The sequence below is a fragment of the Muscardinus avellanarius genome (assembly GCF_963383645.1).
Source record: "Muscardinus avellanarius genome assembly, chromosome: 6".
In the NCBI taxonomy this organism is placed as follows: domain Eukaryota; kingdom Metazoa; phylum Chordata; class Mammalia; order Rodentia; family Gliridae; genus Muscardinus; species Muscardinus avellanarius.
In genome coordinates this window covers 19,557,154-19,572,108 of record NC_137791.1, presented here as the reverse complement: position 1 = coordinate 19,572,108, position 14,955 = coordinate 19,557,154, and the positions used below count along the sequence as shown (strand labels likewise).

Here is a 14,955-nt window from a genome sequence, read left to right as displayed (position 1 = left end):
GATGACTTCTTCCTATGAAGTACGTGGCAATTCCAGTGCCCAAGTGCTAGATATCTTCCTTGCCCGATCATTCTCGTGATGGTTTCAGGAGAATGAAATATACATATGGGCTCGGGGGCACTTATGTATTTATTTATTTATTTTTGGTGGTACTGGGGTTCCTGGAAGCCCTTCTACCTCTGGCTATACTCCCAGACCTATTTTATATTTTTATTTGGAAACAGGGTCTCTTAAGCCAGCGTGGCTGGCTTTGAACTTGTGCAGTCCTCCTGTCTCCGCCTCCCAAGCGCGGGGATTACAAGCGTGTGCCCCACGCCCGGCCCCAGGGGTGCTTATTTTATTCAGTGAGTTAGAAGGCATTACCATCAAGATGTATTTGTACATAAAAACACTTATATCAGTTTTCCTCACAATACCTGGAAACGAAATAACCAGATATCTTTCCACATGTGGTTACTGTAGTACACCCATATCGTGACATACTGCTGAAAAAAGCTGAGCCATTTTTACTTCCAACAACGTAGGTCCGTACCCAGAGAATTATGCTGATTGAAAATAGCTAACTCTCAAAAAAATAGACAGTCAGATTTACAATCAGATTTATAAGTTTGTCAAAATTATAGAGATAGAGGACAGATAAATGGTTGCTGAGGATTAGGGAGAAGCTGAGGTACAGCTATAAAAGAACATGAGGCAAATGAGTGTAGTTTGAAAGGGTGACAGGGATCCCATGGTTAATTACAAAAATGTTCTAGCTCTTCATTTTATAATATTCTACACCCTGGTTAGAATGTGCTTTATTTCGTAGGATATTGCCATTTGGTAAACTGGGTAACAAAGACATGGGATCTCCTTGTATTATTTCTTAGAGCTGCATACAAATATATAATTATCTCAAACTTGATTTAATAAAAACAACCACCTATATTTATTTGTTTATAGATCTGAAGTAAGTTAAAGAAGGGGGTAGACTGAAATGTTTGGCACACAACTGGATTCATCTTCTAGATGACTTCTTCCTTTGAAGTACGTGGTAATTCCAGTGCCCAAGTGCTAGATATCTTCCTTTCCCAGTCATTCTCTTGATGGTTTCAGGTATCTGACATCCCGGCTAATTCAGACCTATCTATCAATATTTGTCTTGATGCTTAAATTGTCCTGTATTTGTCTGGAGGGAGCTACTTCAGACTGGTTCCAGTGTTTGTTTGTTTGTTTTTTTATACTGGGGATGGAACACAGAGGCATTCTATCTCCAGATTATACCCCCAGCCTGATTTTATTTCTTATTTAGAAACAGGGTTTCATTAAGTGCAGAGGGCCTAAGTTGCCAAGGCTGGCTTTGAATCTATGATGCTCCTGTCTCAGCCTCCCAAGGACTAGGACAAGTGTGTGCCACCAAGCCCGGCTCCATTGTCTTTTTAAAGTCTTTCCATCATTCTTTGAGCATGTTCTTACTTTTGGTGAAACCATATGTTCTATCTTCATCTTGTATTTTTCTCTCCCAGTCTTTGAATCAGTCTTTCTCCAAGGAGCCCTGATTCCTTTTAGTGGAGATCTGTATTTTGAAACAAATCTGGTGATAGGATTCTGCTGGTGAGTCATTGCTTTTAGGCTGTCTTCAGTGTTCAGAGATTGGAAGTATGTTTATGGATCCACACAGGCATACAACCATAAGTGTATATACATACACATATAAGTATTTTTAGTTTATAATTGTGATAAGGATAAAGTACATCTGTCTCACTAGAGTAAAGTAATATGGCAAGGATTCAAGGTGTGCGCCATCATACACAGCCTGCATTTTTTTTTTTTTTTTTTTTTTGGTAGTGGTACTGAGGGTGGAACCCAGGGACTTTTCTACCTCCGGGATATACTGCTAGACCTATTTTATACTTTATTCAGAAACAGGGCTGAGAGCCTCACTAAGTAACTGAGGCTGACTTTGAACCTGTGTGATCGCCTGTCTCAGCCTCCCAAGTGCTGGGATTACAAATGTGTGCCACCACGTCTGGCTTTGCAGTGGGGTTTTTTTTTTTTTTTTTTTTTTGGTTGTACTGGGGTTCCTGGAAACCCTTCTACCTTTGGGTTATACTCCCAGACCTATTACCTATTTTATACTTTTTATTTGGAAACAGAGTCTCTCTTTCTCTTTTTTTTTTTTTTTTTTTTTTTTTTCTTTTTTGGTGGTACTGGGGATGGAACCCAGAGAGGCTTTCTACCTCCGGGCTATACTCCCAGACCTTTTTTAATATTTTATTTGGAAACAGGGTCTCACTAGATTGCTGAGAGCCTCACTAAGTAGCTGAGGCTGGCTTCGAACCCATGCGATCCTCCTGTCTCAGCCTCCCAAGCAAGAGGATTACTAGCGTGCGCCATCACGCCCGGCTGAAACAGAGTCTCTTAAGCCAGCACAGCTGGCTTCGAACTTGCACAATCCTCTTGTCTCTGCCTCCTAAGCAAGGGATTACAAACGTGTGCCACCACACCCGGCTTGCAATTTGTTTTTAAGTATTCATTTTTAGGGGAAAGTTTGAAAGCTTGGTAGGATTTTATTTTTTGTCAACTTATTTAAAATATTTTTGTTTCAGTCACGAGGCAGTAGTAATTCTTTTCAAAAGTTTCTTTGCCATTTGTGCTTAGATTTTTAAATTGGAACATACTTTTTCACTGCTGACGACAGGTGGTTCAGAGGTATCATTTGGCTTTCTAAAGGTTTAGACAAAAGAATCTTGTAACAGCAGTGGTGTGACAAAATACTTGATGTTGGTGAAGATAAAGTTTCAAGGCGGTTGCTATTTTTTCCAAGCAGTTATAACTAAGAAACATTCCTGTTTGTGACAGAAACAGTGTTAAGAAAGATTTTTAGAAGGTTTTTTATTAAGATAGTGTAAATGGCACCTTTTGAAATGATTTTTTTTAACTTGGGATTGAACTCAGAGGCATTATACTTCTGAGCTAGGCCCCAGTCCTATTTTTTATTTTGATTTTGAAGCAGTGTCTCGCTAGGTTGATTAGTCTCACGACTTGCTGGGGCTGTTCTGGAACTTGCGATCTTCTGTCGCAGCCTTTGAAATAATTTTTATGCCCTGCTTTTGTGTATCTCTGGCATTGTTCTTGCTTGGTTTAGACTTTTATCACTTAAGTAGAAGAAATTTTGACATCTGTTTAGGCTATATTTTTTTATTATTGCCTAGGATATTGTGATATAGTAAAAAATACATGTTGGTCTACTCTAGTTCCTGCACAGGAACTTCGAAAACCCTTGGAACTTTGTGGGTGATAGGGTGAGAAGAGTGTCTTTTATTACTCAAGCATGTCCACGTTCATTCTAGTAGAATATCTCTAGATGAGCTGTTAGCTTCAGGATGGGGGTTGATTGCCAGAGAAACCTACCATGTCATTAGAGAGTTGGAACTTTCAGTTCTGGAAAGGGGCTAGGGATGGAGCTAATCACCAGTACCCGTGACTTAGTCAGTTACACATGTGTAATAGCATTTCTATAAAGAGTGGACAAAGAGGTTCACACAGGGTGCTAAATCCATTGAAGTGCAGGAAGGGTAGTGCGCCTGGAGAGGGCTTGGGATCTCTGCATATCCTTCCTGTATCTTAATGGTAAAAAATAATCTTATTAGCCGGGCGTGGTGGTGCACACTACTTGTAATCCCAGCATTTGGGAGGATCACAGTTTGCGGACAGCCTCAGCTACTTAGTGAGGCCCCTTACAACTCAGTGAGACCCTGTTTCAAAAATAAAATAAAAAAAAAAATTAGGGCTGGGGGTATCTCTCAGAGGTAGAATGCCCCTGGGTTCCACTCCAGTATTGGAAAAATAAATAAATAAAAAACCCAAAAAACAAAATATTAGTTTTCCTTCTGTTCACAAACCACTCAGTACAATACTTTTTTTTTTTTTTTTTTTACATGGTACTAGAAATTGAACCCAGGGGCATTCTACCTCTGAGTTACACCTTTAGCCCTTTTTTTTGTTTGTTTGTTTTGATTCATGGTCTTGCTAGGTTGCTGAGGCTGTCCTCAAACCTGCAATCCTCCTGTTTCAGCCTCCCAAGTACTGGGATTACAAGTGCTTACCACCATGCCCACCTTCAATCCAATACTCTTTAAAAAAAAAAAAAATTATTATTATTATTGGCTTCCGTGGCAAAAAGAATTTAAATACGTGCCAGTCAGAGATAAAGGCAGAGGTTTTAATTTTTTAATTATTATTTAATTTATTATTATTATTATTATTATTATTATTATTATTATTTGGTATGGCAGATTGAAGCCAGAGGCTTTTTTTTTTTTAATACTGGAGATTGAACTCAGGCATTCTATGCTACTACCCCAGCCTGATTTTTTATTTCTTACTTGGAAAAAAGGTCTCACTAAGTTGTTGAAAGCCTTGTTAAGTTGCTGAGGCCATCTTTGAACCTGTGCTCTTCCTGTCTCAGCCTCTCAAATACTGGAATTACAACTGTGCACCACCATGCCTGGCTCAGTACAATACATTTCTGACACCAGATATACAGGGTTTTTCCCCACACCGGGTAATTCTCCACTGAACATCAACTGGGAGTCCCATGGTTCATTCTAATGCAACCTACCTGGAGATGGTATCAGACCCCACAGGTTCAGGGTTCAGTCCTACAGGAATGCCTCCAACTTCAAATGCTACTTGCATATAAAAGGTTTTCACCTATACTTCTGATCAGCTGGCTGTAAATTGGGGGTTCCTCTTAACTATACGTTTCCTTTATGGTTCATATACATTTTATGCATGTAGTCTCAAGGTAATTTAAAAATTTTTATTTTTTTATTTTTTGGTACTGAGGATTGAACCCAGGGACATTCTACCTCTGAGCTATACTCCTCTGCTTTTTTATATTTTATTTTGAAACAGAGTCTTGTTAGGTTTCTGAAGCTGTCCTTGAACCTGCAATTCTCCTGTAGCAGCCTCCCAAGTACTGGGATTATAGGTGTGTGTGTCACCATGTCTGACTTATTTACAATATTTGTAGTGTACCTATGTTTTGACTACAACCTGTTCATGAGTTCAGGTATAGAATTTTCCATGTAAGACATTGTATAGGTACTCTAAAAGTTTTGGGTTTTGGAGTATTTTGTATTTTAGGATAGGGAGACTTAACCTGCAGTTTTTACATCCATTTGTCATAGGTCAGGATGATGACTTCTATGGGTTCTTGGCTTCCGTGGCAAAAATAATTTAAATATGTGCCAGTCAGAGATGAAGGCAGAGGTTTTAATTTTTAATTTTTTGCGGGTCTGGGGCATTTGACCTCCGAGCTACAACCCCTGCCCATTTTTTAATTTTTTGAAACAGGGTCTCACTGAGTTGCGAAGGGCCTCACTAAGTAGCTGAGGCTGTCCGTGAACCGTGATCCTCCGGACTCAGCCTCTCGAATGCTGGGATGACAAGGTGCGCCACCATGCCCGGCAGGTTTTAATTTAAGTAAAGCAAAGATACACGTTCAGAGGAAACACGGGCCACCTCAAAGAGCATGAGAGCGGCCGTGGGGAGAGAGGCCAAGAGCTGCAGACTGCTGCCCAGAGTGCCCATGAGCTGCCCCCAAATGGCCCAGAGCACCTTAGATCCATATTTCTTATAGGGCCCACTAGAGAGGGGTTGGCCAGGGGTACATGGGTTGGTTTGATTTGTTTGAAAGTTTTTTCCAGTGGTTTAACATTTTGAACTACCACTTAATGACACAAGGTGTTGGAAGCCTTCTTATTCACCAGCTCTGAGGTCATCTCGGTCTATTTTGGGAGGGGCACAAACTGCCCACCCAAGTGGGAATTTGTTTGCATGCAAACAAGCCTCCAAGGACCAAATGGGACTGATAAGCAGGGATCCTGACAACTTCCTTATTTCCCAGAAGTGTTTACCCTGATTCATCCATGACTACCTTGCTGTTTTTCCATGACTCATCTCATGACTGTTTTGCTTTCTCCTGTGGTTAAATATTTTTTACAGTGTTTTGTTTAAAACCCTCAATAAAAGAAAGTTGCTGGTTGAAGGAGAACAGCTTTGTCTCCTCCCCAGTTGCCCTAGACTTCGAATACTCTTCTGACTCCTAGTCATTCTTTCAAGATCACTTCATCAACAGCAACACCCTTGCACTACATCAAAGTCCATATGATCCGTGGTTCACTAATTTTTTTATCCTTAGTTATTGATATTTATGAAACATAGGGAATCAACTTAAAATATTTATTCTTTCTTAGGTGCTTGCTACAGTCTGGTGGCAAGATTTTTCCTCAGTACGTGCTGATGTTTGGGTTGCTTGTGGAATCACAAGCTCTGGTAGAAGAGAATGCTGTTCAGGGAACAGAACGTACTCTTGGTTTAAATATAGCTCCTTTTATTAACCAATTTCAGGTAAGTATTTGGAAAAGAAGGTTCGGTCAGGGTGCTGTTATTTATGCTCTAATTCGTGTTTTCTCTTTGTTTAGTCACTGTTTTAGCTGGATTAGAATGGTAATCAGTGTCTTAGAGCAAAGGAATTTAAAGGTAAAAATCAACCTAGAGGTGAGGATAACCATGAAGCTTTCTTGTGAATATTGACAAAAGTTTATAGATATTCTGCTGAATTTTAATTACAAATAAAAACTAGGGCACCAGGTTTTACTCTTGTGAAAAATCATGTTCCTTGTGTAAAAAAGATCTGTATTTTACATTTGAATCTATACATTGGAAAATCAGGTTGGCAGCAGATAGGTGTGAGCAGCTGAAGCCCAGGGTCTAGGCTGTCCAGCCTTGGGAGCAGGGATGTAAGAATGCAAGGCAAAGCTGTTAGTTCTTGCTTAAGAGAGGAGGATCCAGGATTTAGAAATGAGGGTGAAAAAGGAACAGGCAGTGGCAGCAAAGCACAGATTTTGAGTGGAGCTGGTTGTGGTGGCGCAAGTCTGTAATTTCAGTACTTGAGAAGCTGAGACCCCTGGATCACAGGTTTGAGGCCATCCTCAGCTCCTTAGGGAGGCCCTCAGCAAGGTAGTGAGACTCAAAATAAAAAACAGCACAGAGGCAAAAGTTACCCATGCCACAAAGGGGTGGGGGGTAGATGGCATGTCTAGGGAAGAGATTTGAGATTGGAGATAGGGAAGAAGGAGGTGGGATATTACTATATAAGCCAAAGCAGAATTTTGGGAAGTGGGATGTTAAGTATAGAGTTAAGGATGTGATTTCTAAAACTTTTAAACAAAGGCTATGGAGAGTAAATTGCTTAGGTACACATTGTTAGATATCTTGTGAACAATAAATACATGGCTCCATTAATATAAATTAGTTGAGAAACTGATTTTTTTCAGATCTGGGTAATTAAGATTTTAGAGTTAGTTTAATCTCACCTTTTTTGGAGGGCTTAAGAAAGAGAGTATACTTAGAAGAGTTTTAGGTGTTTTTGGCATGGTCTACAGTATATAGACCCTGCCATCTTTTCACTGTCTCCCATCTCATGTCTTCCGTTAAGAGCTTGCATTCCATGGTCTCTGTTTTTTACATAACATTTTTGTATATTAATTTTCTCTTTTTTTCTGTCGGCCCTGGAAAATCTTACTTGACTGAGTCCAACACTGCATTCTCGGTGCCAGTAGCCCTACACTTGGCCATTACTACTGTTTCTCACTTCATCTCAAGAGGCTCCAGAATCTTTTTTGGTAGTTTTACATGTTGTTATTTAGCTCTCATTTTCTTAAATTTTCTTGTTTCTCTTCTCTTCTGATTCTTCTGTTAGACTGGCAACTGAGTGAATCTATAAAAATTGTTAAAAAAAAAAATACTTAGTGAGGCCCTTTGCAATTCAGTGAAACCCTGTTTCAAATAAAAGAATGAAAAATAGTGCTGGGGGTGTCACTTGGAAGTAGAATGCCTCTGGGTACCATCCCCAACACTGCAAAAAAGAACAAAAAAATACAGTACAGAAAACAAGGACATTCACCCAGCAGACGTTTACTGAAATATCTACCACCTACACTGTTTTAGAATTGAGAATGTGGCTATGAAATCAAGTTGCTGTGCTCATGAAGCTTGCATTCAATTGAAAAGAGACAGATAAAACTGTATATAGTTTTACTGGACCCTGTATATAGTTTTACTGTATATAGTTTTACTAACAGTAAAACTGTTAGTGTGATAGATGGAAGCGCTCTGGACATTAAGAAGGCTGCGGGAATTCGGGGCTGGGATGTGGGAAACACAGTTTTACATAGGTTACATCTAAAGAGGAGGACTCATGGGTGATATTTAAGTGGAGCCTTGAAGAAATGTTATACACAGTCAACAAACTAAATAGCCTGAGGCAAGAGCAAGATTAGCGTATTCAGAGACAGGAAGAAGGAACCATTATGGAGAGCTGTGATAAAACCAGAAAACATGTATGAGGCTGGATCTTGTGGAGCTTTTGGCTTATTAGGACTTTGGCCTTTACCCTGAGAAGGGTGGGAAACCCTGGAGGGTGTTACAGAGAGGCGGCTGTGATGTGGCTCAATTTGAACAGATCACTTTGGTGGTTATGTTAGGAGTGAACACTTGTAAGACCAGGCAAAGGCTTAAGGTTTATGTAGTAGTGCTGTAGACTGCAATTGTAGCAGTGGAGGTGGACACAGTGGGCAGGTTCTGGATGTATGTATATATGTATGTAGTGTGTGTGTGTGGTACTAGGAATTGAACCCAGGGGCATTCTACCTCCCTTGCTTTTTTGTGACACCAGGGATTGAACCCAGAGGCATTTTGCCTCTGAGCTAAACCCCCAGCCTGATTTTTATTTTTTATTTGGAAACAGGGTCTCACTAAGTTGTGAAGGTCTTCGCTAAGTTGTCAAGGCTGGTTTTGAACCTGTGCTCCTCCTGTCTCAGGCTCCCAAGTGCTGGGATTACAAGCATGTGCCACTGTGCCTGGCTCGACCTTTTTATTTTAAAACACGATATTGCTAGGTTGCTTATAGAGTCTTGCTGTGTTGCTCAGGCTGTCCTTGAACCTGCATTCCTCCTGTCCTAGCCTCCCGAGTACTGGGATTACAGGTATGTGCCACCATTCCTGCTGGATTTTTTTTTTTTTTCCTTTAAAAAGTAGAGTTTTTATAGATTGGCTGTGGGATATGAAAGGACTCAATTTTTTTTTTTTTTCAGGTCAAAACACATGGAAGAACAGGTTATGTATGTTGATATGGGGAAAAATAGGAGGACCAGGCTGTTCATATGTAGGAGAGGTCATTAAGCAGTTGGATAAGAGTTTATGGCCTTAGGCTGCAGATAGAAATTTGGCAGTCAACAGCATATAGATAATTAAGCCATATGACCGGAGAATAGCAGTTAGTGGACAGCCTCAGCTACTTAGTGAGGCCTTTTGCAACTTGGTGAGACCCTGTCTCAAAGTAAAGAAGAAAAAATAGGGCTAGGGGTGTAGCTCAGAGGTTGAATGCCCCTGGGTTCCATCCTCGGACCCACAAAAAAAAAAAAAAAAAAAAAAAAGAAGAGAAAAAAGATGAGACCTAGATTTGTTTTCTAGGAGCTGACAAAGATGACGGGAGTGGCTGTTAGGTCAGGCTTAGAAACAGGAATGGGGAACGACTGAAAGACTGAGGAACGGCAGGGCAGGGTCCAGGCAGTGAGAGGGCACATGGAATCTAGGGCTATTTTGGTGACTAATATAACCAATTACAATATAATAGGAATATATAAGAATAAAAGGGCATAATGAAGAGTCCTGGGAATACTAGGAGGTCACTGTTTTTTGGTGTTTCTTTGTACTGGATATCAAACCCAAGGGCATCCTACCTCCAGGCTTTTTTTTTTTAACCTTTTGTTTTGAAACAGGGTGCACTAGGTTATTGAGAGACCCACTAAGTTGCAGAGGCTGGTCTAGAACCTGTGATCCTCCTATTTCAGCCTCCCCAGTACTGGGATTACAGGTGTGTCACCTTGTCTGGCTACTGAGTTTTTATGGAGAAGAAAAGCCTGGATGGTCTTAAGAATGCCCAGGGAGAAGTTGAGGTTTCTGTAGCTGGTTTCATCATCATGGTTGGCTTCCACTATTTTATAGAAAGGAAAGTAGCTTTAAGCAACAGCTTACATTTCAAATGAAGAAGCTGTCAATTATTAATAGCAGGATTCCCTTGTGACTAATCACAGAGCACTTAACAGTAGTGGTTCTCACTGCACATTTGGAGCATCTGGGGACCTTGAGAACTACCAGCATCTGGATCCTGACTCCAGCCTGGTGGAGAGTGTGGCCTGGGTAGTCAGTCCTTTCAAAAGCTCCCCAGCTGATTACAACTTGCAGCCAAAGTTAAGAACCCTTGCCTTCCAGAAATAAATGAACTGTATTTGGTTGAATTTGGCATCTTTTGTTAAACAACTTAATACTTAATGTGCTACTTGCTTATTCATAAACAAGGCGTACATTTAGTTTTTTGGAGCTCTTTGGGTTAAGAAAATTTAGTCAGCTTTCATCCACTTGTGAAAGATCTAGATAAAGGGAACTAAAACCATAGCAAGTGTTTAACCTGCTTAAATCTTGGTTTGTTCATTCTTACTATAAAACTGGTACGGTGAGTATAAATGGTTGATGTAGGACTATAAACTAAGTAACATGTAAGAAGGATTCTGTCAGTATAGAGCCAAGTATAATTTAAGCACTTGACGATCCCAGACCATTAAGAAAATGAGTAAAAGTGAAACATTTATGCCTTCTATAGGTGCCTATACGTGTATTTTTGGACCTCTCCTCATTGCCATGTATACCTTTAAGCAAGCCAGTAGAACTCTTAAGACTGGATTTAATGACTCCGTATTTGAACACCTCCAACAGAGAAGTGAAGGTACGGACAACATGCAAAATGATTATTTTTGTTATTGTGAGAATAATTATCTTAATATATACGTATATGTATCTATATGAAATTTGAGGATCTAAGTCTTTCCCTCCTTCTCTTCCTTGTGGCATTTTACCTGAGGTAACAAGCCCACTTTAAAAAAAATTTTTATTTTTAAATTTATTATTTTTGCAGGTATTGGGGGTGGAACCCAGGGGCATTCTACCTCTGAGATATATCACCAGTCCTATTTTTTATTCTTTAGTTTGAACCAGGGTCTCACTTTAGCTGAGGCTGTCTGTGAACCATGGTCCTGCTCAGCCTCCCAAACGCTGGGATTACAAGCATGCACCACCATGCCCAGCTAATTTTTTTTTTACTTTGAAACGGAGTCCTGCTAAGTAGCTGAGGCTGATCTTGAACCTGTAGTCGTCCTCCTCTCAGCCTCCTAGGCACGTGTCACTGTGTCTGGTTTTTTTTTTTTCTATTTTTTGGGTGGTACTGGGAGTGGAACCCAGGGTTTTTTCTACCTCCAGGCAATACTTCCAGACCTATTTTATACTTTATTTGGAAACAGGGTCTCATTAACTTGCTGAAAACCTCACTCAGTAGCTGAGGCTGGCTTCGAACCTGTGCGATCCTCCTGTCTCAGCCTCCCAAACACAGGGATTTAAGCGTGCACCACCACACCCGGCTTCATGCCTGGCTTTGTATCTAATTCTTTTCTGAACAACTTATAAAAGTGGATTTGAGTAAATATTAGTAAATACAATAGGTTAATATTAACTTGAATTGGAACAAATACACTTTATTACTTCTTTTGGTGGTACTAGAGATTGAACCCAGAGGCACTTTACCTTTGAGCTTCACCTCCAGCCCTGTTTTATTTTTTATTTTGAAACAAGGTCTCACTAAGTTGCTCAGGCATCCTGAGCCTGCAGTCGTCCTGCCCCCTTCCCACTTATTGGCATGATAGACATGCACTATGCCTGGCTGGAAGAAACATACTTTAAACTTTTTATTTAAAGTTGACTAAAAAGAGGGAGACTGATCCAAGTCTACTCTGCCTTGACATGGTTTTCATAATTCCCACAGGTACGCATTTGTCGATCTGGACGGGTAACTGCCATTCCATTTTGGTACCACATGCACCTTGATGAAGAGATCAGGCTGGACACGTCAGGCGCAGCCTCCCACTGGAAACAAGCGGCAGTTGTTCTGGAGAAGCCCATCCAGGCTCAGGAGGGAGAGGAGCTTGTTCTGCACGTTCAGCACCACAAAAGCAATGTCAGCATCACCGTGAAACAGTGAAGAGCAGCTTTGTAATAAAAACTGTTTACAGCATCACGTATGGGATTCGTGTCTGCCTTTGTGGGATTGTAATCATAAAGTGGGTGTGTACAAACTTCATTCCTTGTAATGGTCAAATATTATTAAAAAGTCACATTAATAGCCGGGCATGGTGGCGCACGCTTGTAATCCCGGCATTTGGGAGGTTGAGACCTGGAGGATCGCGGTTCGCGGACAGCCTCAGCTACTTAGTGAGGCCCTCTGCAACTCAGTGAGACCCGGTTTCAAAATAAAAAATAAAAAATAGGGCAGGGGGTATAGCTTGGAGGTTGAATGCCCCTGGGTTCCATCCCCAAACCTGCAAAAAAAAAAAAAAAAAAAAAAAATCACATTAATAAAGTATATTTAAAAGATTTTGAAGAATGCAGACTTACTCTCTGGAAAAAGACACTTGAGTAGTTTTTTAAAAAGTAGGAAACTATTTTTCCTTGGCAATTCACATTTTAAAAGTCTCATCCTGGCCAGGCATGGTGGCGCACGCCTGTAATCCCAGCATTTAGGAGGCTGAGACCAGAGGATCGCAGTTTGCAGACAGCCTCGGCTACTTAGTGAGGCCCTCCACAAGTTAGTGAGACCCTGTTTCAAAATAAAGAATTAAAAAATAGGGCTGGGGGTGTAGCTTAGTGGTCAAATGCCCCTGGAGTTCCATCCCTGGTACCACAAAAATAAAATATATAAAACTTCTATTTTAAAAAAGTTTCATCCTAATTGTCATGTGACAAAAGTAAAGCAATTTATTTTTAGATATTTTGATTCATTATTGGGAAACATCTAAAAATAGGCCCCCACTGAATACTGAGATCTATGGTGCTACAGAACAGGGATATGTTCTCACTGAGTTGCTGAGTATCTTAAGTTGCTAAGACTGACTGGCCTTGAACCTGTGACCCTCCTGTCCCAGCCTACCAAGTACTGGGATTATAGGTGTGTGTCACTATGCCAGGCAGTATTTTATTTTTTGATGCTGTTATAAATGGGATAATTTTGTTGTTTTTCAGTTAATATTTGTGTATAAAAATGGTTTTGAGACGCAGGGCACACCAGCTGGGGCCTGGGTTGTGGGACTCTGGGCCCCGGGCCGAACTGCACGTAGCATGCCAGACCCCTGGAGAAACCGGGCCCAGTATCCTGGGTTCCGGGCGGGGGTCGTGCGGGGCACGCCAGCCGGGGCCCGGGTCGCAGGACCCTGGGCCCCAGCGGAGTGGTGCGGAGCACTCTGGACCCATGGGGAAACCGACCGGGTTACAGTGCTACTGAGTGAGTGCCTGATCCCACTACCTCCTCAAACCACATATACTGTTTTCTCTTATTAAAAAAAAAAAAAAAAAAAAAAGAGGAAAAGAAAAAAAAAAATATCGGAGAGGAGTTAAGAAAGCCGTTGCGGATGCCAGGACACTGGAGATGCAGACAAAACTTATCTAAATGCACTGGAACTTATGGAAAAATTCCCCGTGAAGGAGGACTGCTATTTCTCTATATTGTTAAGAATCTTGGACATCACCTGTAAGGAGAGAGTTTAGCGGAGACCAAGGAGAAAGGCGGTGTTGAAAGAGGTCTCTGTGATGGTGGTGGAGACTTGTATTCAGGAGAAGCAGAAACCAGATCCTACCAACCTTATTTTTTTGGAGAAATTACACTAAATGTCGAATGCTACCATCACGCATGCTTAGGAACACTGGACAACATTCAGAGTGGAAAAAGAACCTGGGAAGGATTTGAAATGGTGGAGGCAGTGGCAATGGCAGTGGCCAGTACTCAGGGGAGGCAGACATCTGATACATTACAACTGGAACCTTTGAAATAATAACCACAGAGACAGTGATCGGAGCCTGCTGAGGGGTTAGGTGGGTGCTGGGGCCAGTGGCCGACATTGGAGCTTGCTGTGAGGCAAGGCTGGTGCTGGGGCCTCCGAGGCCGGGATCGGAGCCTGCCAAGGGGTTAGGCCGGTGCCGGGGCCCGCGAGGCCGGCATTGGAGCCTGCCATAAGGCAAGGCCGGTGCTGGGGCCTTCAAGGCTGGGATCGGAGCCTGCCATGAGGCAAGGCCGGTTCTGGGGCCTCCGAGGCCAGGATGAGAGCCTGCCGAGGGGTTAAGCCGGTGCTGGGGCCAGCGAGGCCGGCATCTGAGCCTGCCGTGAGGCAAGGCCGGTACTGGGGCCTCCGAGGCCAGGATAAGAGCCTGCCGAGGGTTAGGCCGGTGCTGGGGCCAGCGAGGCCGGCATCAGAGCCTGCCGTGAGGCAAGGCCGGTGCTGGGGCCTTCGAGGCCGGGATCGGAGCCTGCCGTGAGGCAAGGCCGATACTGGGGCCTCCGAGGCCAGGATAAGAGCCTGCCGAGGGGTTAGGCTGGTGCTGGGGCCAGCGAGGCCGGCATCCGAGGCTGCCGTGAGGCAAGGCCGGTGCTGGGGCCTCCGAGGCCAGGATCGGAGCCTGCCGAGGGGTTAGGCCGGTGCTGGGGCCAGCGAGGCCGGTATCAGAGCCTGCCGTGAGGCAAGGCCGGTACTGGGGTTTCCAAGGCCGGGATTGGAGCCTGCCGAGGTGTTAGACCAGAGCTGGGGCCAGCGAGGCCAGCATCGGAGCCTGCCGTGAGGCAAGGCCGGTACTGGGGCCTCTGAGGCCAGGATAAGAGCCTGCCGAGGGGTTAGGCCGGTGCTGGGGCCAGCGAGGCTGGCATTGGAGCCTGCCGTGAGGCAAGGCCGGTGCTGGGGCCTCCGAGGCCGGGATCGGAATCCTGCCGAGGGGTTAGGCTGGTGCAGGGGCCAGTGGCCAGCATCGGAGCCT

The 14,955-nt window shown here is 42.8% G+C and overlaps 1 protein-coding gene across 1 annotated transcript in view; it reads left to right on the top strand.

The window, feature by feature from the left end:
• Window positions 1-12,139, top strand: part of PRMT9 (protein arginine methyltransferase 9) — a gene marked incomplete at both ends in the record, with an annotated part of 36,622 nt that extends 24,483 nt beyond the window's left edge. The window contains 3 exons of the mRNA XM_080697435.1: window positions 6,243-6,396; window positions 10,712-10,834; window positions 11,924-12,139. Coding sequence (XP_080553561.1) covers window positions 6,243-6,396; window positions 10,712-10,834; window positions 11,924-12,139 — 493 coding nt within the window. The remainder of the gene's footprint in view (window positions 1-6,242; window positions 6,397-10,711; window positions 10,835-11,923) is intronic.
• Between the last annotated feature and the right edge of the window lie 2,816 nt (window positions 12,140-14,955).